The sequence below is a fragment of the Neopelma chrysocephalum genome, unplaced genomic scaffold, assembly GCF_003984885.1.
Source record: "Neopelma chrysocephalum unplaced genomic scaffold, ASM398488v2 Primary Assembly neopelma1_252, whole genome shotgun sequence".
NCBI classification, from domain to species: domain Eukaryota; kingdom Metazoa; phylum Chordata; class Aves; order Passeriformes; family Pipridae; genus Neopelma; species Neopelma chrysocephalum.
This window is the reverse complement of record NW_020897914.1, coordinates 1909074-1933858: the sequence shown is the minus strand read 5'-3', so window position 1 is coordinate 1933858 and position 24785 is coordinate 1909074. Positions and strand designations below refer to the sequence as shown.

The following is a 24785-nucleotide window of genomic DNA, read 5'->3' as shown; positions in this document are numbered from 1 at the left end:
TGGTCTGAATCAGGATGCTGGAATTTAATGAACATTTCAACAGCACAGGTAGGTCTCCTTTGTTTTCTTTGGATAATGTTAGCAAAGAGTTTAGAGTAAAACAAGTGTTTCTAGAGGTTTTGGTGGGAGTAGGACAGCCAGTCCCACTTCTGCCTGGTATACAACACCCCCAAGTCAGAGTGCAAAGCCCTGCTCCACCAGTGTTCAGAAGGGGCTATTCCTGCTGCAGGACCTGGGTGGGTCTCACAGCTGTTCCCACCCCACAGAGTGTGCTGTGGGTGCCACCAGCACTGAGAGCTGTGCTGACACAGAAGAGCCCCTCTGGATACAAATCCTTTTGCTTCCACCTGGCGTTTCAACAAGTTTTTGAAGAAAAAGCTAAAGGGAACCTTGAAAAGATTCTTCAAGGGAAAGTGAATTGATGAGAACTCCACTGGTTGTGGAGCCAGTGGTGTCTGTTGGGGTTCCAGAGATGTTCTTGCCCCTAACCTTTGGGCAATGTAAACGGAAGACGTGGAAATCTCTGTTCCATCCTGCTTCAGACACAGAGGTTCTCAGGGGTGGCCTGAGGAGGCTTCTCTTTCTCTTGTAATCAGAAGAAAGGCATTGTGGAAACGTATCTACCACCATGTTCCATCAGAGCCTGAGAACACCAACAGCAGAGGAACCAAGGCAGCCTGGGAGTGCTGCATCCCAGTGTGAGCACAGCCCTAGAGACAGCCTGGTTTGAAGGGAGCAGGTCAGAGAACACAACAATCTCTTTATAAGCCAAGGACGACACTCAAAGCATGGCCTGGGCAGTAACATAAGTAACACAAGGGCAGGAATACACAATAAATACACAATACTTACCCTGTCGTGTAGTGTCCAGCCAACATATTTTAAATAACTATCATTCAGGAAGGCATCACTGTACATCTTCATCCAGACTCCAATTTCTTCAATACAGACAGCTCTAATTTCAGCAATAGCATCACTACCAAGGAAAAAAGGACAGAACAAGCATGAACCAGAGTACAGAGCATTTACTTCTCATTCCCCTTGCCCTATCTGTAATACTTTGCTTTTACTTTTGATGAGCCTCACTAGGTAAGACCTGTCACTGCTCCCACTGCCATCTCACTGATTTTCTGTTCCTTTGTCCCTGAACTCACTGATCTAATAATTTCAGTGTTTCTATATTCTGATATGATATTTCCACTATGTAAAACAATTCTCACCCTAGTTTGCTTCACAGTCTTTTACTCCATTTTTGACCTCTCTCTTTTCAAAAAGAATTATGATCCAAGCTACAACCCTTCTCTGGACAATTGTTTCTGATACCATGTCCCTGACATTTGCTTTGCAGCCCTGGTTGTCTCCAGCTCGAGGTGTAGAACCATTGCAAAGTGGGAAAAGTTATTTGGTCTAACCAAAGGCACCTGCCAGAGGAGCAGAATGGAATTTGGTACATAAACAGATCTCGTTTCATGCCCCACATGAAAGCCCTACCCCAAACCCCAGGGGAATGTTTGCACTTCAACACTGGTTCCCTCCAGTTTTCTTCCTTTTCTCCTCCATTCTGACTGTGGTAAGTGATGGGAGAGGCAGAGACACATCTCAGCAGACTCAGCAGCTGCTCCCTGAGGAGGGGCAGCAGGAAAGTGTCTGGAGAGATCACCAGAGAGCTGAGGGATGGGCAGGATTTCCATGTGATTGGCACTCTGTGCCTGCCTGACAGGGAGCAAGGCACAGCCACTAATGAGGAACGACGGCTCAACAACGGGAAAGGGACTGGGGCCATCTGGCCCTTCAGTCATCTCAGCTCTGAGACATCTGCTACTGTGAGAAAGCACTTGTGCCACTCCAGCTGGCACTGCTTCACAGCTCCAAACTTCAGCTGCAAGAAAAGAGGAACAGAAAGAGCCGCTGCACAGAAGAAGGGAATGCCTGGTGCTTAACAAACACTGGACTTGCTTGTAATTGAGATTCCTGTTCTGTATTTTTATTAAAAAAGTTTTATTACTTTTCGGAAAAGTAATAAACATCAATTTAATTCTAAAACAGACCAACAGAGCCCCAAAATGAAATTTAATTTACAGAAAAAAAGAAAGAGAAACTCCAAGCTCCAAGTAAGAGAATAATTGCAAAATAAGAGAAAATGTATTTTTCCTAAAGTCTTCGATTTTACAGAATATAAATAAAATACACTCACTCTTATGGTCAAGACACTTCTTGCACAAGTTCACACCCCCAAAGCAGTGTAACAAAGCCATGATCACTCCAGAATGGAACTGCCTATGTACTTCCACCTCCGGCTGCTCCACCTCCCTCAGTGCCACTGCACTGTCCATGACCTTCCAGACTCCGAGGTGACACCCACAGCTCCACAGGAGTCACTGTGTCACACAGGGCCAGGTGGGAAACCTCTACAGGAATTCTAAACTCTAGGGAGGAAACTGTACTGGTGGAACAGCACAAAGCAGGCATTTGCTGCAGGAACGGGAGGGAAACTCTGGGGAATGTCCCCCACCACTGCCAGCCCTGTCTGCCCATGAGACACACCCCGACCTCAGGAACTCCCAAACACAGCCCCTGGAGCTGCTCTGACAAACCCCCTGAAGGCTCCCCAACCTCAGAACCAGGGCAGGTGTCCACCTACAGTGCAGACAAACCACAGGATGGGCATTTCTCAAACGGGCTGAGAAGTGTAAGGACAGTTGTGCTAAAATATCACATTCAAGGGTTAGCAATTGCATTCGTTATGGGGAATGCAGCACAATGGAGACAAGTCTGAATTAAAACCATGAATATATTCATATATGTATATTTAATTGTGTACTGCTTCATACTAAACTAGATTAGCAATTCCCTTGTATGGAATTACTTTACAACTATTTTAAAAGCAAGAATGCAAGACTTACAGCCCAGTCTGAAGGACTGGCCTGTGTGCATCAAGAAAAAAGGGCAGCCACAACAACACAAAGGAGCCACAAAGGCATTTCCACGAGGGGATGACAGCCCAGGGCCTCACATCCAAGTAGGATATTTCACCACCTTAGAAATTTACTGACTGTGAAGAATTTTGGAAGGATTTAATGGCAATCCCAAAAAGAACCCAAATGTCAACAACTATTTAATCATGCAGCACAGCCAGCCAAAAATCAGGAGAAACGATGTTTTCTGTAAGCATGCATTCAATCTTCCCCAGGCAGACAGGGAAAAACTGCTCCTTGATTGAAAAGCTTCTCTGGGATCCCCAGGCACTATGGACAGACACTCACTCCAAGCTGCTAATTTAAAAAAAAAAAAAAAAAGGCTATTCCACTGATTAAAAGATTTTAGTATAATAAAAATTTAACACCTTCAGTATAATTGAAAATGGGAAAGAATCATGAATAAGGCATGTGGGACTAGCAAACACACTCGAGTTGCTGAAGAGGCAGGAGAACTTGTGTGACAGCCTTTCCCACCCCACCAGCATCTCCCAGGTAACTCTCACCAACTCAAACCCCTCGTGTCCTTGCAGGAATCACTAACACACACTCCATGCCCATACAATGCTGTATCAAACACAATACAGCCCAAAAACCTTTATACCTTTGCTATGCATTAGATAATTCCCTGCCATTAAACTCTAATCTTTACACAGTTCAGTACAGGTTAGCTCCTGGTCACAGTTCCTACTCTTGGTACAGAGATCACCCATGACACAACTTCCTCACAGACAGAACAGAGGGTACCTCACCTGCCTGAGGCTTTCTGAGAGCTGGAATCCCAAATCCCCACTCACCCAAGGGACAGGGAATGCTGCAGCTCTACAGTAACATACAGTTGAACCCAAATGGGCCTGTCTCTTGGGCTGCTCAGCAGTTTGTAAACTTTTTGAGGATGTAATTATGAGGAGAACTGGACAAAAATGTCTTTTCTACCTGTTTTTCCGGACTCCATAAAGACACAAAAACATAATACATTTTCGTGTCATCTAGAAGACATGTTTCACCTCCTTAGGATAATACATTTAGGGTGGAGGGAAAAGGATTTTTCACTGGTTTGGTTTGGGTTTTCATTTCCCTGTGCTGACTGGTTTTTGTTTCCTCACAAAACTGCCATCCAAGATCCCCTCTAGTTTTTGCTCATGCAACCCTCTTGTTTCCCAGAGTGCAATTCCCATGTAACTTGTCACCATCCTCCTATTTACTCAGCAGGAGAGAAAGCAACACCTTGGAAGGAGACAAGCATCTTCCCCCCTTAAAAATGGCAATGCCATCTAGATTTTGCCAGTTTTACCTTTCCTGTCAGTCCTGCCCAAATATCCCCTCAGGACAGCTCAGTGCCCTGCACAAACCCCGCACCCACCGCTTCCCTCAGGCCCAGGAGCCCCATTCTGCTCTGCCAGACCCCAAAACTGTCCTAGTTCTGTTTTGGGGGACAGTCACATCTAGAGGAAAAGTTCTGTGAGCACTGAAAACAAAAGGATATTATGAAGTAGGACTGTAATCAGAATTCTTCCCATCACCATCTCTGCCGCTTTATGGTCAACACGAGCTCAGCACCTTGACCCTGAATTTACTCTCACATCTTCCTTTTGATGCTCTCAGTTTTAGATTAAAAATAAAATTAATGGACAATCAAATATGTCATAACCAGCACAGAAATACTGAGAAAAAGTGATTCAGGAACAAGATAAGGAAATATGCAATGAGGTGAGGACATTTCTTGTGCCTTTATTAGGAATATCTCAATTTTCCACCAAATCTGCTGTTAACACTAGACTAGCATTACACCTAGAAAACTGTTTAGCTGTTTCTGTAAGTCTTTTTTTTTCTTTAATGAGAGAAGTGAGCATTGGAATCTTCCAGTACATTTGAAGCCAATCTACAGAAAGAACAGCAGTAGGAAGACAATCTGAATGAAAGAGTTCTGGGGGTTTTGTTTAGATCAAGGATTTGTAATTTAAGTTACAAAGGTCCCTAGGCATGAATCACTGTGGCTGAGGCTGAATCCCATTATGGGACAGGATTTATTCTCTGGGAGTAATTAAAATAACATTCTTTTGAAATCATTACCACTTGGTCTAAGGACTGTAAAATCATGTCAAGTTTATAAAACATTTGAACTGCCTGAGAGAAGGAATGCTTAAGAAATTATGAAAGCAGATAATAGTTTGAAATGCTTTCCAGTTTTATCCCCCCAGGCCTGGGAGGATAAAACCAGCCTGCAGACCATAACAGGTAGAGTCTTTTCCCAACCCCACACAAGAGCATGAACTACTAGGAAAATATTTTCAAGTGACTTCTTGTTTGATATAATATGCTGAATTCTGAGGGGACAGAAATGGGAACACTCTTAGGGTTTCATTTCTTCAGTTTTTTTACCTCCCTGCCGTGGAAGCTGCTTTCCTCAGGAAACAGGGAGTGCTCTGCTGACCCAACACCCTCCTTTACCTGCTGGCCCTACACCCACCCTGCTGTTGCCAGGCAGCTCAAGGCTGACTGACCATAAACTACAACCTTCCCTTCCAGACCAGGCTGGGTACTGAAGATCCAAGCTCCAGCTCCACGGGGCACACTCACATATTTCTCAGCACAAACCTGTCCAGCTTTCCTGCTTGTTTTTCTCCATATTTACAATCACCCCTCTGTCCAACTGAACTATGGGCTTCTCACCACCTTCTAACCCCCTGTTCATACACTCTTTCTTGCTTTCCGCCATTTTTCTAAAAGATTTCATAAATTCCAAACTTTTAAACCAGAATTTAAAACTGAAAGGTTAATTGCATAGTTTAGTATCCTTGAATTTTATCTTCCGACTTCAGTAAGTCAATTAACATTTAAAGAGCTGGTTGCACTAAGGTGCTGCAGGTGCTCTGAGGCATCTTGTGATGTAAAACAACCCTAAATCTATTTTAAAAGACTACTGCTCTCTGACAAGCCATATTCCCAATCTGCTTCACATCCAAGCCATACAAAAGGCCAGGAAGGCTGAAGACACTGAGCAGCCACAGCTGCCTGCCCACGATATGCAGTGATCATTTGATGATTCTTAAGGTATGTCCAGCCTGAGCTCCCACCTTGGACAACTCTTCCTTTCAAATCACAGACATTCAAAGCCCACGTTCCCACAGCTCTTTAAAGCCATTTTACTGAATTAGAACAAAGTTGTGTGGATGGGCTCTATTGTGGAATTAAGGGGGGGTTACACCTAATATGTTCTTCCACAACTTCAAGTGTTTTTCATAGTGCTTTTGTGGCATCTACAATATTACAGCACAAGAGAATCAGCACAGAAACTGCCCCTGCCATTTGTTATGGCTGTACTTTGTTAGCATTTCCTTACCGGTATCTATGAACAAATATACCCTTAAAAATAGAGTTCATCATATTCTCGATTTCATCTTGGTTTTCTTGTAGCTGCAAAAAACAAAACAAAACAAATAAATAAAATCCCATTGCTTGTTATAATTTGATATTCTACAATTCCTGGTTGGGAAACACTGGAAGACCACGGAAGAGCACCTTAGAGGAATCTCCATTTCTGCTTTTCCAGCATGTGCCTGTATTGTGTGCACATACGTATAAATATTTACTTTTACACACGCAATGTCTTAATGGAAGAAAATCAACATTCACTACAAACATCAATGCAGTTTCAGATGAGGCCTTTGAAGTGATCACCAATTTTTGCTACTGAAAATAAGACAAGCAGAGACGTGTTCAGTAATGTCAGCAGTGCTGTGTTCACAGGGAGACAGAGCTGAGGGAGTGACAGCTGCAAAGATTAATTTGGACAAAATTAATGCTCAGTTTACAGACAGTAGCTAAAGATGTTCTCAGTCTTAAGTCTGTCAGTTGTTTCAAACTTCAGCACCCAGGGTAACTGGGTTTCAGAACCAGGACACTTTCCAGAATTGGAGCACACGTGACATCCAGGCCTTAGGCTGCAAAAAGCCAAACCAAACCCAAGCAAAGCCCAATCCCAAATGAAAAAGGTGTTTTATAAATATGAGTGGTTTTTTAAAAAACTTTATATTTCCTACATAGTACGAGCATGTTTTGCAAGTGCTATTGGAAGCTCACCTTGTGCCAATGAATATGCTAACACAACTTGGAATTAATTACAGCATTCTCATACTGTCAGCTTTTGTACTACACTAAGTAAGTATGTCTTAATTACACCTAAATGCATCTTTTTGAATAAGATGGCACCAATTTTATACACTCAGCTCTAGAAGCAGCCCTGCTCCCACATCCAGAGCCCTCGTTCTTCCATGAGGTGTTTCTTTTGTCCAAGCAGGGCCCCGTGATGTGTGGGAATGGAAATGTGCCCATATTTTCAGCACAAAAACCACAACAGAGCCTTGCTAGAACAGAGTGCACATATGTATAAAATAATGAAACCTGGATAATTGTGGGTGTGCATATTTAACAGATAAAATATTTCACAGCCAGAGGCAGCTGCTTTGACTTCCTGCATGGCAGGAGCTCATAAACACTTTCACCCAGGGGCTTATGTTTTTCAAGTCATGTTTATAAATATTTCTACAGTATCTTCCAGGTAAGAGCATAATGAGCTTGCAGAAATCAGTCAATGAAGCCTCCCAGTTTCCTAAAATGTAAGGAGGTGCTGTCTCCATTTTGCACATGGGGAAAACAAGGCATGAGGTGTTCTTGACTGAATTGCCAAAAACCTGCCAAAGAAATGAATTCCACAGTAAAAGGGATTCTGTACAAGGGGTAAAGCTGGTGCCCCCCCAGCTCTGTGTACACCACAGGGCTCTACACAAAACAAGCATATCTAGACATGGCTTCTGGGAACAGCCCTGCTTTCAGCATCAGCTCAACCCAAATATGCACAGACTAAGTGCTTGCTCAAGAATTCATAACCCAAAGGGGAGCATGAATTTCTAATCACTCCTCCACTGGGTGACTCCGCAGGCAGGCAAACATCCACAGGAACATGGGGGTAGAGGCACAGGGTGTGCAGGAAAATGGGGATGGGAATGAAGCAAGGAGCCTCAGGAGGCTTTGTGAGAAACTACCCCAGACCTGACAGGGAAAGGGGAGCTCCTGGAGAACTTGGGCAGGAATCATTGGGATGTGAACACAGCACAGAAGGGAGGTGGGACAGACTGGGCTTCCTGAGCCAAGAGACAGTTGAGACACTGAAGATGACATTAGTGTGAGAGCAAAATGAAGCAGCACAGATGAAGGGACAGCATGGATGGCTTCCTCCCTCTTCTGCCCAGGATTCACAGCTCACTATCAATGCAAATCATCTGGTCCAGGTCTCCAGGTGCTGGGGCAGAGCTGGTACAGAAGCAGAATCAGCCATTCAGTAGGTCCATGTGAGCTCCCTTCTACCTCTGTGTACTAACATTTAAAGGATACAATTCCCAGATGGTATTTTAGATTCAGTAATGAATTTTCTCTGAAACTGTAATTGCTTTTTACACTCTCAGCTTTTCTAGATCATGCATTTGAATCTGAGTGCTTAACTTCAGGCATCTTGAGAGAACATCTGTGTCTCGGGATTCCTGCTCTTACCAACGCAAAAGTGATTTAATGCTCCCCACTCCTGAACCTAAGTGAGGAATGAGGGAAACACTCTCTTGTTGACTCTGCAGGCAGTTTCAGAAGCTCAGAAAGACATGTATGACAAGCAGGAGATTTGAATTCCTGGCAGCAGCTACAACACAACTTGCTGTGTTTGGTGGCAGATTGCTCCATAAATCCCCCAGCTGAGCTGAGAGGGGCCCTGACAAGGCAGAGCCCCACGAAGGCTCCCCCATCCTCTGCAGGGGTAACAGGGCAATGGACACTCAGCCACGGCTCCACCTCCTCTGCCTCACACTCACCTGCCACACTCAGCCTGGGAGCTGTCCCTCGGGCACTTGAGGAAGATAAACACGTGTGGATGTGCTTAGGAGGGTTTATTATGATGGCACTTCATCAAAAGAATCGTTTAACAAAGTGCCAGCACAGAATATCCTGTAAATTCAGCACAGTTAAACCCTGGGAATACACAGCATTATGTCAGGAACTGCAATACAAACTCTGTTCCAGCTATTTTGCTTTTCAAAATGCTTTAAAGCTGGCACTCCATTTGATATGTCATTTAAAAGGTTTCTCTTGCATGGAGAGATTGTTCTTACTTTGTGCCTTAATGCATGATTTTTAAAAACTGTGAAAACTAAATATAATTGTGTTAAGGATATAGGGGTAAAAAAAAAAATACATAATTGTAATTATCCCCAAACAAAGACTATAAAGTCAAGCAATTCTGAGTCAAAGTTATACCTAAAAGAATCTAAGGTGCACACAGGTAAAGCACCCAGACATCCTTAATTACCACAGAGTAAAACTGTGGCGGAGGAAATATATTCAAAACTAATATATTAAAAATAAAAAATTTTAATCAAAGTCATATAAACTTCAATTTTTCAATCACTCTCGTGAGTTTTACTTGGCATCTTTACAGATTATGGCTGTTTGGCTGTATATGCATTAATATTCTAATTGTCACCTTTAAGTTTCTTTTAAGGACAACTCTAAACTGAAATTTCCTATGATATAATACTTTAAATTATTTTGAGATGATTACAGCAACCTTCTAATGGTTTTTCTTGCCTAATGCCAGACTGATACTTTTGAAAAGTGACTTTAATGTCTCCCCAGCTTCTTGTCCCTGAGCCCAGGTTCTACAGCCCCACTGCAGTGTTCCTTGAAAGCAGCTCCAACAAGAAGCAGTAATGAGACACTATGGAATAACTGCAAGGACCAGAGGGAGAAATGGGCAGTGCAGGGAGGGACAGTGTGATCCTCTCCTCAGAATGTCTTGGCATAATCAGAACAGTCACTACTTACAACTTGAGACTCTTCCTGCCTGGTCATACAGAGAAGCCTGAGAACAGGAATCATCCTGTGAGTGCAAAACAGGCCCAAACTCAGCTGAATGTGTTCACACAGGATTTAATGCAGCCCAAGTAATAGGGCTGAGGTCACACAAACACCACTGCAGAACTCATCTCTTTCTAACCATGGCACTCGAGTCACAAACCACCCTGGGCTTTCTGTTGGAGGGAATGCACATGAACAGGCAAAAAAAAATCATCTTTTCACTTGCCTCTTTTCTTTTCTGAAGCAGCAGCTCCAATCTCTCATTAGCTCTTTTGCCAATCATTTTGTTCCTCTCAGCTTCATACTGCCTCTGTGTATTATCCTGATGGATGCTCAGGTTTAAGGCAACATTCACAAGAGCAGTCATAAGCTTCATAGCTGCAAAGGCAGAAGACAGAACTTGAGTCTTTACCTGTAATCAGAGCTAAAACCCCCATTTCCTCAGCACATGCACACTCTCAGGAAACACCCACCTCCCCCTGGCACACAGCCACCTGGAAAGCAACCTCACCAGTGGGGAAGAGAAGCTGCTCTGACTTATCCTGCTACTGCTCAAAGCTGGGAACCCACAGGTACTTCTTGCCTTAAGTTTCTTGCTACAGTGAATAATTTCTCATTCAAATTGACTGGCACAGAGGAAAACTGAAAACAAGGACCTTAAAAACACTCCTTTCAGAACTGAAATTCTACAAGTAGATTTTCATAAACTCGATCAAAACTGAGCTCCACGGCATCATGTGGACCTCTGCTCTGCAGGACAGCAGCATAATTACATGTGCAAACACAGCTTGAAGGCAATCTGCAGAATCAAAACAAAGCTCTCAAGCTCGTTAAAACAAGCAAACAAATAAGTAAATGTCGCTGGTATTGTCAGTGGTAAGTGCTGGAGATCTCTGGCAGGTCCTGTTCCCAGCACACTGTCAGGTACAGTGTAACTGCTGCAGTAACTGAAGTTAGTTGGGATAACTTTGGCTTCAGCTTCAGCTTTTCCTTGATACAAGTTTCCAGCTACACAATCCATTCCAAACAACGGGAACTCCTTCTTCCACAGAGCAGAGGCCCTGGGTAACATCTCAAACGCGTGGGGCTGTTTCCTGCCTTTTCAATCAAGCCCCTCATACTTCCCAAACATCCCATGCAGGGATGGACCAACCAATCCAAGGGACAGTGTGCAGACCCCACTCCATAAACTCTTCCCTATGAAACAATCAACCCCAATCTGAGCAAATAGCAAATCAAAATCCCCTGGGATTGCAGATGGCATCAGATGGAAAGGCATACAGCTTAAATAACAGGCAGGTATTTCCAGCAGGTTACCTGTGGCTCAAACAGTGCTCACCTTTGAATGCTCCACTTGTAGAGGAAACTCTAAACCTGGAAGGTTTCACCTGCATAATTCAAGGTTTTACCAGCCCATTGCTGAGTAACGTGAAGAGCACGAGGGGATGGGTTTACAAGAGTTCAGTCACTGTGAACTGAAGGTTTGGGGTTTCAATTTTAAAATCAAACTCCACTCCAGATTTGAGTTGTTTTTTCAGTATCATTGGAAATCTGCCTCTTGCTTCAATTCATAAAGAGAGATGAAATTGTCAACAAATTCTGACTGACTCTGTTGGACACTGGGTATTACACTCAGAAACTGAGCACAATTGTATGAGGTTGATTGTGGAAAGACTAAATCAGTAACAAATACTGGCTGTAGCAATATTCAGATTGTGACACATCTCTGTAAAGGTGAACCTTGCAATAAAATGTGTTCCTTGTCACCTGACATCACCAGCTTTAGGCAGCAACATCCAAGCCTGGCATTACTTTGTAATTGGAGAAAAACAGTTACTTGTAGAGAGCAATTCATCCATCTTACAGCAGACATGGAGGTCTGATGAAACACACTCTAGAAAAGCCTATTCCTATCTAATGCTGCACCCAGGGCTCTCCTTACATGCAGGCAGTTGTATGAAAGGTGTGGTGTGGCTGGAGCCCTTCACCCTTGGCCCAGTGCTCCCAAACCTAACACTTCTCCAGAGTGAAGGTCAGACTGTTCTTAATGGACAGAAACTCTCTGATAATAAAATTGTCTTGACACTCCTTAAGAATGAATTTGTACTCTAAAATACAAAATTATTAAGACATTCTATACAATAAAGGAACAACTAATAACAAACTACAAGACATAAGCACAACACTTCTGATTCTGAGGATCCACTGGAGGCCTCTGGGTACGACCAGAACCCCTGAGACTCAGTGCCCACCTACTCCTTTCCAAACTAAAAAGTGTATTTTGAGTACAGCTGTACCATATATGGTACCTGGCTTTGCTCAAGCTTTCCACAGTTCTAAGTGTCCAGTTCTGGGCCCCTCAGCTCAGGAAGGATATTGAGGTCCTGGAGCAGGTCCAGAGGAGAGCAACGAGGCTGGGGAAGGGACTGGAGCACAAGTCCTATGAGGAGAGGCTGAGGGAGCTGGGGGGGCTCAGCCTGGAGAAGAGGAGGCTCAGGGGAGACCTCCTCACTCTCTGCAACTCCCTGACAGGAGGGGGGAGCCAGGTGGGGGTTGGTCTCTTTTCCCAGGCAACTCTCAGCAAGACAAGAGGGCTCAGGGTCTTCAGCTGTGCCAGGGGAGGTTTAGGTTGGATATTAGAAAGAATTTCTTTCCAGAGAGGGTGATCAGCCATTGGAATGGGCTGCCCAGGGAAGTGGTGGATTCTCCGTCCCTGGAGGTGTTTAAGAAGAGACTGGATGTGGCATCAGTGCCATGGGCTGGGAACCACAGCGGGGTTGGATCAAGGGTTGGACTTGATGATCTCGGAGGTCCCTTCCAACCCAGCTGATTCTATGACTCTATGATTCTAAGTGCTGGTCAAATCCAAGCCAAGGCAGGAGGAGCTCTCCCTCTGCAGCAGCTGTCCCCAAGCACTCACTTACCAGCCAAGGTACTGGTGTGCCTGAAGGCCCTGACCTGGGAGTCAGAGAGCCCTGTGAGCAGGGAGATCACCGTGTCCATCATGTACTCGTCGTAGATGATGCTGTACTGGCACTGCCGGATCAGGACCCCGATGAACTCGCAGAAGTTGGAGCGGAACTTCTTCCACTGGGGCCCGGGCATGGTAAGGGGATAGTCCCCACTGTCCTGCAGGGCAGGGAAAGCAAAACAGGGAGTGTTGAGAGTCTGCCCACTTGTTATTTTGATGTTGTTGTAGCCATCCTGGGCTAGATTTCTAAGCTCGTGTTCCTTCAAGCCAAGGAAGAATAACAAATAAAACCCACATTATTCTTCAATAAATGGGGAAACTCGGGGGCACGAAACCACTTTTGCAAAGACTTCATTGTAACTGTTTTACACTTGCACTATTGGCTCTATACAGTCCAAAATACGTATCCAGACTCAATTCTTTTCCTTGTGTCCTGGGTTAGGAAGTGGGGGGAAAGCATGAGAAAGGAATATTTCCAATTATTTAAGGTCAAAACCTAAAGAAAGGCTTGTGTAATTGAAAGCTGTCACTCTCCAGCCCCACTTCAACTCCAGGTTAATATTCTATTCAACTGGCTGCCCCTCCTCACAGACTTTGCTTTGCTCAAGTTTACTTGAGATCTTTTCAGAAAGCAAACACTGCTCTGTTTTAGCTTATAAACATAACCTTTTTCTAGAGGCAAAACTTGCCTTCTGACAGAGGAAATGGAAATTTTACTAGAGATTCATCCACTCCATCTTCAAAAAGCTATTACAAGACTGGAGTAGGCATGTAAACACTCAGTTCCTTTAATTCCTCTCCAAGTCTGCCCTGACTGTTCTCACTCCACTGTTCAAACTGCATTTCAGTGAGACCAGTCCCACAGAATCAGAAAATGCTTTTTGCCCCTTCCCTGAAAAAGCCTGAATACCACCTCCCTGGCCACCTGGTTTGTAAGCCAATTCCAGATTATCCAAACCATCAGGGCAATAATGCTCCAGCCTCAATCTCTCCCCCAGGATAAGAAGTCAGTAGTACCAAAGTTAAATCCATTTGTACATATTTATTCTGTGTTTTTGTGCAGAACAAGCTCTTTGCTCCTCAGGACATGTCGTACTGCCCAGACTGAACCATGTAAAGGTGGTAATGTAGGTGTAGAGGAGCTGCAATCAAATAGCCTTGTGCTTAAACTTTACATATTACATTCCTCTGCAGCAAAACCCCTGCCCCTCAAATTTAATCAAATCCCACACATTTCAACCATACCAAAATGAGCTGATGGACCTCTGCACATGAACTTTGGTACATAATTACACTTTCCAGAGGTGGGGATATGCAGAGTTTTGGAGCAGCTCCTCAGAATCTCTAGGGCTGTGTGTAACCACTCACATATGTGTGGTGTATTTTTACCTGCAATCCCAAATCACACAACCCTTTCAAAAGGCTTCTGGAGACTGTCCTGAAAACACCTCACCTGGCTGAAGTGGGAAGAATGAATTTACAGTAAAACCCATTTAGTGGATCTTTTACTGTTGAACACCAATAAAAACATGATACATTAGTGACACTGATGTGATACTTGATGGTCCAACACTCAGAGAAGTCAAAGCAAACCAAGCCTTTGTTCACCTGCTAAACTCTAACACAAGAATTATGAGGCAATCCACCTACAAAATGCCTCTGCTCATAAGCCAAGCACCCAAACAGTGTAGCCAATCCACGTCCATGGAATTCCCCGCCTCAAATTGAACTTGTGGCAGCAATGAAGAGTTATTTCCATCATTTAAATCCTGCACAGGCACTGCTCCATTCATGAGGAGGAAAATCAAGGCTTCAATCTCTGCCCTAAATGCACCAACTGGGGCCAGCAGCCAAATGATTCCTGCAGCACTGATGGAACAATGGGGCAGTTGGGATTTCTGGGCTACTGGCAGAGGTGTCACAAGGGAAATGCCAACAGATAATCCTAGAGGACAGAATATTCACCAAGTTGCAGTCTAAGACTGACAACTTGATGCTTTTATACTAAACCCCACAAATTCTCTCACAAATCCATTCAAGTGTTAAGGCAGAAGCTACAGTTGTTAGAACTGTAAAAGCTCTGAGAAGTTTTAGGTAATTGAGAAAGAAAGCTCATGCACCCTGTAACTCCCTGAGACGTGCTGCTTTTAGGGACATTCATGCCCTGCATAAGGAAGTGGTTGTTTCTCCTTTGAGAAACAACTTTGACAGTTTTTGAAAAGTGTTTTTTGAAAAATACTTTCTTCCATCAACTGTGGGACAACCTCCCCTTGGGCAAAATCAAAGTTCTTCGGCCTTTGGACAGTGCCCTTATTTTGTATGATGGGACTGGACTACACACCATATCCAATGCTGGTTTTTAAATGACCCCAGTAAAATTTAAACTACACCACTGCATTTTAATAACTCTGCTTGGTGATGTTTTAAAAAGCAAAAGTAACTTAGCCAGAACGCAGCATGTATTTTTACAATCCTTTGGCTCATCACTGGACACCCAAATTTTATTCTCTGTCCATGTACACAAACTGCCTGAACACCTGAGCACAGCAAAGGAGCACCCCATGGCTGCAGTCAGGTGTTCAGTGAAACATCTTCTGCTGAAGGCCATGAACAAGATGGAAATCATGCAGAAGGAAATCCTGAGAAGGAGCAGTGCTTCTATTTATAGTTTTCCTGCTTAACTTTCTGAACCACAGCCTTGGCATTCCATTTAGAATTGATCAGACAGACATTGCTGTCCTACAGAAAATTCCTGTCTCAGCATTTGTTTTCCTCATTAAATAAAAGGAACACTCAGAATATCCACCTTTTTATACATGAAAATCAAAGGAAACACAGTTTGAAAACCTCAAAGCTAAAAAGCATTCCCCATTAGGAACACGTTTATTTGGACAGAAGACACACAGTCTGACTTGTAACACACTTGTTTTCAACTAAATGCTTAGATCTTCTGAAAGAGTATTTCTTTCTGTATCACTGTTCCAAAATGGTACTTTTCATGTCAAGTTCCTATTTGGTTTAAATTGCCATTTCAAAGGAACAAACCATTACTTTGCACACAGAAAACAGCCCAATGGTACCAGTGCTGCAGTCCTGTCTCAGGGCTCTGCACGTCTCAGGGCCCTGGAGTTCTTTGTTGTGTGGTGGCATTTCAGGAGGTGAATATCAGGGCCCAGAATGGCACTGCCAGGGGCAGTGGGATCAGAGCTCCACAGTTCCTCCTGTGCTCCTCTCCCTGATCCAGGACAGACACACACACAAGGGTGTCCCCAAAGCCACACAAAGAGCCAGGAGGGTCTCCATGGGTCCAGCCCAGGGCTCACACGGTCCCAGGTGGTTCTTGTACAGTCAGACCTGGCTCTGTGACACCCTGGAATGACCCTGCTCCCTGCTTTTGTGTGACACTAGACTTCTGACCTTAAGCTGGCTAATTCCCAACTTTTCAGTACCAGTATTTCAGATCCAGGGCTTACCCAACCCACGGCACTGACCTGTCAAGGTGAGTGACTATAACCACCTTTCAAATTACTGTATTACTTGTTGGTTGTTCCTTATAAATAATACCATTTATCTCTTTCCTAAAGCTCATGCTGGCTTGTTATTCCTCATCCAACAGCAAAATTCCCTGCTTTGCTTGTCAGTGCAATTTCCCATACTGAGACATTGCTTCCCCACTGTTTTTTTGCCCATTGCATTTTTAATTTAAGATAGAAGTACACAGTAATATATTTCATAATGTTTAAAGAACTACTTGTATACTCTACCTCATCAAATTCTTCTGTCATTTTCCTTATGATTTCTGCATTTTGCATGTTCCTAAACATTTCAATTCTTACTGTACCTGTAACGCAGTGAAAGAAAAACAGAAGTTAACACAACCCATTTTTGGAATGTCAAAGTCTCAATGCTTTCCTGCTGCTAAAGGAACAGCTCAACAATACACACAAGAGTATGGAGTGCAACAATAACAGGAATGCTTTGAACAAGGCTGTCTCCTGAAGAAATAGGTAAAAAGAAACCACTTGTCCTGTAATGTGCTTTCAAACCAGGAGTTAGTGACATTTCCATCTTTTCCTCTTGGCAGCCAAGCCAGTGCAAGGCAGCAGTGACAGCAATGGGGACTCGTGTCCTGGCTGCAGGTGCCCAGTGTTCTCATTTGGTGTGCAAGATCAAACAAAGCCCATGTTGCAGTTCCAGCTGTGCCCTCTGTGTGCCCAGCCCTGGATCCCAGAGCCAGGCAGTGATGGCAGTGCCAGGCAGTGATGGCAGTGCCCAGCTGAGCCCCAGCACGGCTCAGGGACGGAGGCAAGTCCTGCCCATCCCAGGGCTCCCAGGCCCAGCAGCAGCACCTGTGGCTGAGTCACTCCTCCCTCTGGGTGCTGCATTCCCCTCAGTACCCCAACAGCCAAGCTGATGGGATTAACTCTTCACTGGGAATCCAACCAAGCTTCCAAAATTGAAATGTAACAACACAGTGGCCATAAATGACAATTCTTGTGACATGATCCAAATTCATTTAGTACAGACAAAGTATTTTGACTCTTGGAGCTAGAGACTATCTAAATACCCAATGACATCACCCAAGACAACACAGAGACATTTTCTTTGCTGCTGCCTGATCTTCTCTTCGTCACTTCACAATCTTCTTTTGTTAATGCAGGAAATGCAGAAAAATTAAGCGAACTGCAGAGCTACAGAATCCATCCCAACATCATTAACACCACAAAAGAGTAAGTCCCACAGCTTCTGCAGAAAGTTCAATTGGATTAATGATCCACTGCATGGCTTCAAAAATTCAAACCCTAAGAGAAGCAGCTTAGCAGCGAGCAGTATTATCCCTGTATGAGGGAGAAATAAGGATAGTTTAAACATACTGAATATTATGGGAATGTTTTAATTCTGGTATTTTATTCCTTGAAAAAGAAGCATTAGAAACATCCACATTTCAAAACATGCCAGCACAGTCAGAGCCTCTGTATGTTACTGGGAGATCGGTTTACAATGCAAATTAAAAAGTGATTTCTTGAATTGGTTTTGCTTCTTCATGAAATAATATTTAATTGGTATCTATTTCATACCAGGTAACACTGTCAACCTCAGTTCTGACAATGACAAATTTGTGCTTGGTGTTTCCATATTATTAATAAACAATTAGCAATGCAATATATCCATATAAAACCAGGAGCCCAAGAGAATACGATCATGTGACCACTGAAGGTGTGTTTTATCAGCTCAGAAATCACCTGTACATGCAGATAGATTTTAATATTTCCCCCACCACTGAGAGTTTTGTTTTGATCAAGTGCAGCAGCTTCCCAGTATGGCTCAGTACTGACACAAACAGGTGTTCTTGGAAACCCCCCTCAGGTGCAGGAACCCCCTTCTGTCCCTGCCTGCTGCATCTGCTGCTCTTCTCACTGGCAACACACCCCTCAGTCAGTCAGTGACCTCCTGACCTTTGTTATCTTACTGCTTTAGAGCCCTGATCCCAGTCTTATTCCTATCTGTTTATGACTTTTCTTAATAACCTGGAAGAGCTTCAGTTTCTGTGGGATCATGGCCAGGCCCCTCCCTTTGTGTGCCCAGAACTGACAGAGCACCAGCTCCGTGCCGGGCACCCGAGGGTTTCCCCGATCCCCTGCAGGGTTACAGGTGAGGCTGGGGGGATCCTACACATCCCCCCAAACAAACACTGGCTCAGTTCCTTGGGAGAGGGATGAAACCACTCCTGATGCATCCCAGGGGTGCAGGAGAGCTCAGCTCTGCCAGGGCAGTGCCAGCAAGCACTGAAGGAGTGGAGATGAACAGCACCACCCAGTCACTGTCAGCTCTCCTTTCTTCCTCCACCTTCTATGGCAAAGTTTACAGGAGGCACAATGAGAGTTTCTACTTATCTGGCAGTGGGCACCTGAAGCCTTTTCCTCCCACCACCTTCCCCCCTCCAGCCAAAAGACAGCCCCACTGGCTTTGCTGGCACATGGATGGAGATGGAGCACTCTGTAAATGGGCTGTGAAAGCTCTGCCCACAGCAGGTTCCATGGTGTCATCACCACATTCCCACACTGCAATGGGCAGCAACATTCAGAGTTCCTGCCATTAGTGAAAAGTAAAACTCTGCCATTTTAAAGTGCATCCTTAAAACAGAACAGATTTTCTATAGAATACAATCGAAGGAGTGGAATGCATCCCCACAGTCTTACCCATGCTGCTGCCAGTCTTCTATCATTTTGAAGCTGAGTTTTACCTCTATCATGAAGCTCTCACTCTGTATTTAGTGAATAGGATCTGAATTGTCTTAGCTCACTAGAAGTTGAGAAGCCTATTCTACTTCAGGACTAAGTTCTCAGTTCAGACCTATTCACATATATTGTGTTTTAAGAAGTCTTCTCATTGACATGCAAGTCCATATCCTTAATTACCAAATTCCAGTTTAACTTTCAGCTAAGGCAAGTACCAATTTAATTTGTCAATAATTAATCATACCACCCAACCCAGCCTGCAAAAGTGCAGAGAAAAAACCCATACAGAGGACACAACTTTATTTCAAAGAGAGAAGAGAAAGACTAAAAGGGCCTATACAAAACTGGATGAAAAAACCCCTAAACTGTGGACAAATTGGAAAAACAGCAGAAAGATTTATAAAGGCATGGAGATGAAAACACCAGAAGATTTGCCCTGGAAAGCATCATATGAAAAAGGCAGTGTACTCTTTTGCATCAGCTCCAAGTTGCTAGTGGGGATCAGAGCACTGGGAATTAATCTGGGCTGCTGGAACTGCCAAGAGAGGGCAAGTTTAATAAAAATCTTGCAAGGATGGATGGTGATTACAGAATTGCTGGATGGGCAGTATTTCTCTCCCTTAGTATCACTCAATGTGCATCTCTTATACCTTTCTCCCCACTTGGAATTTAGATCATAAGAAAGAATCCACTTCTCTAATGTCCATCAGTGCAGTTTTTCATCATCTCAGAAGTGGCAGTGACAAATCTCCACGTGAAAGATAAACAAAGGCTGAAGTCAAAGCACCTGGAGCAGGTTATTTCTCACTGCTTAGCCTGGGCCATGGTACCCTTCTGTAGCACTTCTGGTCCCAGAACAGAGCTGCCTGAAGCTCCCCACAAATTACTCAGGGCAGCACACAGGTTTGTGTTCTGTGCCTTGCTCATGCTCACACATGAACACTGCAGAAGCTCTTCCCTCCCTGGAATCAACAGGTATTAATCATTAATCCAAATGGAAACACTACTGGCAAAGTCAAAGCACATCCAAGGAGATGCTGAGACTCCCAAACCCCACCAGGGCTCCCGACTTTCTATGGATTTCTGTGCTGGAAAACTGAAAGTCTTTACTGAACCCAGAAGTCAGCACTCTAGAGAGAAGCCAACCTAAGCACTTTGTTGAACTGCAGCACACACAGGAATAGAAGAGTTTTTGTTGGTGTATTCCCCAAGTCTTCCTGCAGCAGGGACTCCACACTGCCCAAGTCCTGCTGCCAGTGAAGCAACATTCAAAGGCCAGGGAGTTCCTCAGAGACACAGACCCATCTCATCCTCAGAGCAGCTTTCAACAGTGAACTCTTACTGAACAAATCAGCAAGAACCCCAGTGGGAGAATAACTACAGTCCTGTGCAAGTACAACCTTGTCAAACAAGAATCACAGACAAATGTTAAACAGAATTCTAATGGTTCACCCAAGTCTCCTCTCCTACAACAAAACTGAAACAAGTATCTGTCAGTTCCCAAAATATGTTTGAATGTGTTCTCTGAAATCTGTTTGCAACGTTAAGGCCTCACACACAATTCAGCAGGGAAGGTGCCCTCTCCTGCTGCAGCCCAATTCTCTAACTGACCTTCTGCTTATTCATTTACCTACCAGAAGAGAATTTTGTTACCTTTAACTGTTTTCCATATTTGATGCACTGCTCTGATTTTGTCCATCGAGTTTCTGCAATTCCTGAATCTTTACCTTTAATCATTTGATTTTTCACATTCCATGATGGTTTTCAGACTGTTGCACAGCCCATGACCAAAACAAGTAGTTCTCTTGCTATAATTCCCATTCCTCCTTTGCCTTAGGTTATTTTACACTTGAGTCTAGAATAGAATTTTTGGAACAGGAAACTCTTATTTTTTCCTTGGTTGTGTTTCCCACACAGAACTTATATATTTTTCAGTACAGTCTCTTCCTCTTTTGAAGATTATTATCATTGTTTTGCCCTTCATTTGGCTCTCACAGAACTAGGAATATTATTATTCTAATGCCTGGGCTCATTTAAATTGCCATCCCAGTGATGAGAATTACCTCTGGAGGAGAGTGTTTTCCATCTGAGTTTTTCACCTTTTGTATCAAAACCTTGTCACCACTAGTTACAAGAATTCACTGGAAACCCTTAACTTGCTCTACTCTACTCCTTGATGACACCTACCTGGTTTAACTCCCTTCATCTCCCAGCCCCCTGCACCTCAATACACCGAGGGAGAGCAGCAGTGCAGCCTCTGTCTCTGCCCTTCCTACCTTGCTGGCTCACAGTCCATCCTACAGACCACAGGACCTGTGCACAGAAGGAGCTCTGGCTTCCCTCCCTGCTGGCACCACCCAGACACGTTCAGGAAGGCTATTCTGGATTTCAGAACAAAGGGAAATGTTACACAGGACAAGGATTTAGTGGCAAGCTCCTTTTCCGGAATTTTCAGATGCTGATTTTGCTAAAAATCCTTCCCAGCAATCTTCTGGAATTAAAGACTAGGAAAGTCACTACAGAGAACTCCATTAGGGTCACCATGTTTATGGTCACGTGTCATTAAAGCTGAGAAAATCTGAAAGGAAATGTTGACTCTGGAATGAGGAAACTTTGGCTCTTGGAGTCCTCCCACCATCCTGAAGGGCCCTTTGGTGCTCTGTGCTCCCACTGCCTGACTGCCACCCCCAGTCCCCTCCCTGGGCTCATCCCATGGCCACAGTGACATGTTCATACCACATACACTGTCAGTGACTGAGGCACAAACAGGCACACTCCCAGGGAACACTCCTAAAGCATTGGGAATTCTACCTCCTTCATTACACAAGGCCCAGAAATCCATTACTGCACTGGTTTATGTAGCTTATACATAAGAAAGGAAACCCTTCTTCCTTACTGTCATTCAGAAAATCAGCTGAACTGTTTCTGCTGGCCTTTCACACCAAATTCAGGCTAAAGGGAAACATCTCGCCCAGTGTGGACACCTCAATTTACAAAAAACTTTAGTTTTAGGGATGGGGCTCAGCCAGGGTTTATCAAAGGCAGGTTCTAATCTCCTCCTGTGACAGGGTGACCTGCTCAGTGGATGAGGGACAGGCTGGGCATTCTCCTGGAGCCACTGGCTGCTCAGGGCTGGGCTGAGGGCACTGTTCCCTGGGTAAGGATCGGCCCAGGGCAGCGTGGGGAACGGGGCTCCAGCCAGGGAGACCCACACGTGGGTAACTGGGATTGCTGTGCTGGACACAACTGCTGGGCCTGCTCAAGGCTGATGGCACGTCTGGCAAGTCGTGCTTCGCAAACCCCCTGCAGCTCCATGAGGCATCAATAACCAGATAAAAGTCATACAGTTAGGAACACGTGGACATTTTCAAAATCCTATAATGATCTCCCTCATATTTTCTTAAAGGAAGCACAGGTAAGAAAGTTTTCATATTAAAAGACAGGAAAACAAAGATAGCAAAAATGGTCAGTTTTCAGAACAGAATGAACCTATCAACAGATCTTTCTATGTAAAAGTGCTGATAAAATAGGCTACATAGCAGATATAAATCCTTTGAAAGACAGGGTAATAATGGAGCAGACAGTTTGCTGGTGACAGAATTCTTCAGAATAGCCAGAATGACAGCTGAGAGCCAACACTGCCGAAGGATTTCTGAGCCATAAAGTGGCAAATAAAGCTCTTCAGGAAGAAAGCATGCTGATTCCACAGACTGCTAGCAGAAAAAGAAGTAGGCTACATAATTTAGTGCATCAGAAATGGTACACTCCATGTGCTCAAGTCTTAGAAGTTTCATAAAGGAAACTTCCTTGCTCTGGGTGTAAGGCAGGTGATGCTGTTTTGCTCTACAGGACGTGCGTTTGGGAAGTGTGACCTGCTTTGCATCCCCACGTTCATGTCACCGAGTACCAAGAAGCCAAATAATTAATAATCAAAGACACTAAACTAGCAATCTAGTATTTGTACTAAATTATTTCACAAAATAGATCTTCTCAGGCTTTGATGGCTTCAAGTAGCAATTCTCACATGGCAGCCACCCTTTTTGTCAGACCTGAACAACAGCAAATGACGTGAACATGAGTGAAAAGCTCAGGAGCCTTTGCTGCCCCAAAGGCAGCAGTTTGTTCCTGGGAATGTCTTCTGCACCTGGAAGCATCCAGAACCTCCATCATCCTGCAGCCACACCCTGCCCCGCCCCAGTCAGTTCACTGTGCTGAATGAGAAGGCTGTGACCAGCCAGGACACTCAGGCTTGAGGAGAGAGGCAAAGCACACACCCAAGATCTGCTCCTCGGAAACCTTCCCCTGTTCCCCCAGTGCTGGTGCCAAGATCCCTTTCTGGGAGCCACTGAGGGCTGCAGCTTCCTGCCCATGAGCTGTCAGGGGATGTCTGGGAACATTCCCTGGGGATGTGATGGAACACAGGGTGACCCAGGGAGCTCTGAACCCAGCAGTGTGCACGGGGTGTCAGCAGTGGTGCAAGCACAAGGCATCATGAGATGAGCTCAGGGTGTGCTGGGCTGCAGGGCCAAGCCACACTGGGACTGCTGGATTTAAAGCTGCTGGTGGATCTGTCAGCTCTTAACTCCTGTGTACCTTGCATGTCCAACACAACCTGCAGCTTCCCTGCACACCCTTCAGAAGGGACATCATTCTGTCCCTAAAGCTGCTGCCTGATCATTTTATTTGCAACACAATTAATAACTATTCCTCCATTTACCATTCTTTACCCCACTGCTTGGGTTCTTCTCTCTAAATTTGTATATCCTTTTGGAAGTGGGATGGTCACAATTACATTCAATGCTCAAGACGAGGTGCAATGCAAGTTCGAGAGAGAGATTTTTCTTTTGTTTCTAATACATACACATATAAATTTGTCCTCTATTTCTAATTCTTAACTTGGCCTCTGAGAGCACTGCCAAGCATAGAGGTTTTATTTTCAGATTATTCCCAATGACAGTTTGCTCCTGGAGCAAACTGTGAGTAACTCCAGCTGGTCAGTGCCTGTGTGGAAGCAGCCTTTGGGTGCCTGCTCTTGGGAGTGACTCAAATCCAGCAACATAAACAGAGGGAGTTTGGAGGTTGAGCTCAAAGTTAAGCGTAAGCTACAACAATGTAAATATCTGGATTAAGTCCATTTAGGTGTATCTACCCTGAGTGCCTTTATCAAAGGCTGCTTTTACCTCTGCACTCCCCCATCAGCTGCCCTGGGAACATGCCCCCACCTCAGCTTCTCTCAGAGACAAGAGGGGCTCAGCCTGGGCCTGAGCTCTGCCCCCTCTCAGGGGGATCCTGTCTGTGTGAATATCTGAGCTGAGGGTGCAAAGACAGCAGAGCCAGACACTTCCCAGGGGCACCCAGTGACAGCAGAGGAGCCAGACAAGCCAAACAGGAGCACACTGGTGCTGGGTAAGCAGTTCTGCAGCCAAGGGTGCAGCGACAATGCCACTGCCATGGCTGAGGCCACAGCACCACCCCTGTGCCCAGGCCTGGGCTGGGGGGGAGCTCCCAACATGCCACCAGTCCCTGCTGTGGGAACTGAGGCTGGGCACCAGCTGTCTCTGGTTATAACACAACTTCAGGGGTGGGATAATGTAGTAACCAGGTGTCTCTGGTTATAACTTCAGGGGTGGGATAATGTAATAACCAAGTATCTCTGGTTATAACACAACTTCAGGGGTGGGATAATGTAATAACCAG

The 24785-nt window shown here is 44.6% G+C and overlaps 1 protein-coding gene across 2 annotated transcripts in view; it reads right to left on the bottom strand.

Moving 5' to 3' along the window:
• STAG1 (stromal antigen 1) overlaps positions 1–24785 on the bottom strand; it is a 162584-nt gene that overhangs the window by 54483 nt on the left and 83316 nt on the right. For both annotated transcript variants that reach the window (XM_027703865.1, XM_027703866.1), the window contains exons 6-10: positions 16614–16690; positions 12803–13007; positions 10105–10256; positions 6319–6392; positions 853–976 (exon numbers count right to left, since the gene is read on the bottom strand). In XM_027703865.1, the coding sequence (XP_027559666.1) occupies positions 853–976; positions 6319–6392; positions 10105–10256; positions 12803–13007; positions 16614–16690 (632 nt within the window). The remainder of the gene's footprint in view (positions 1–852; positions 977–6318; positions 6393–10104; positions 10257–12802; positions 13008–16613; positions 16691–24785) is intronic.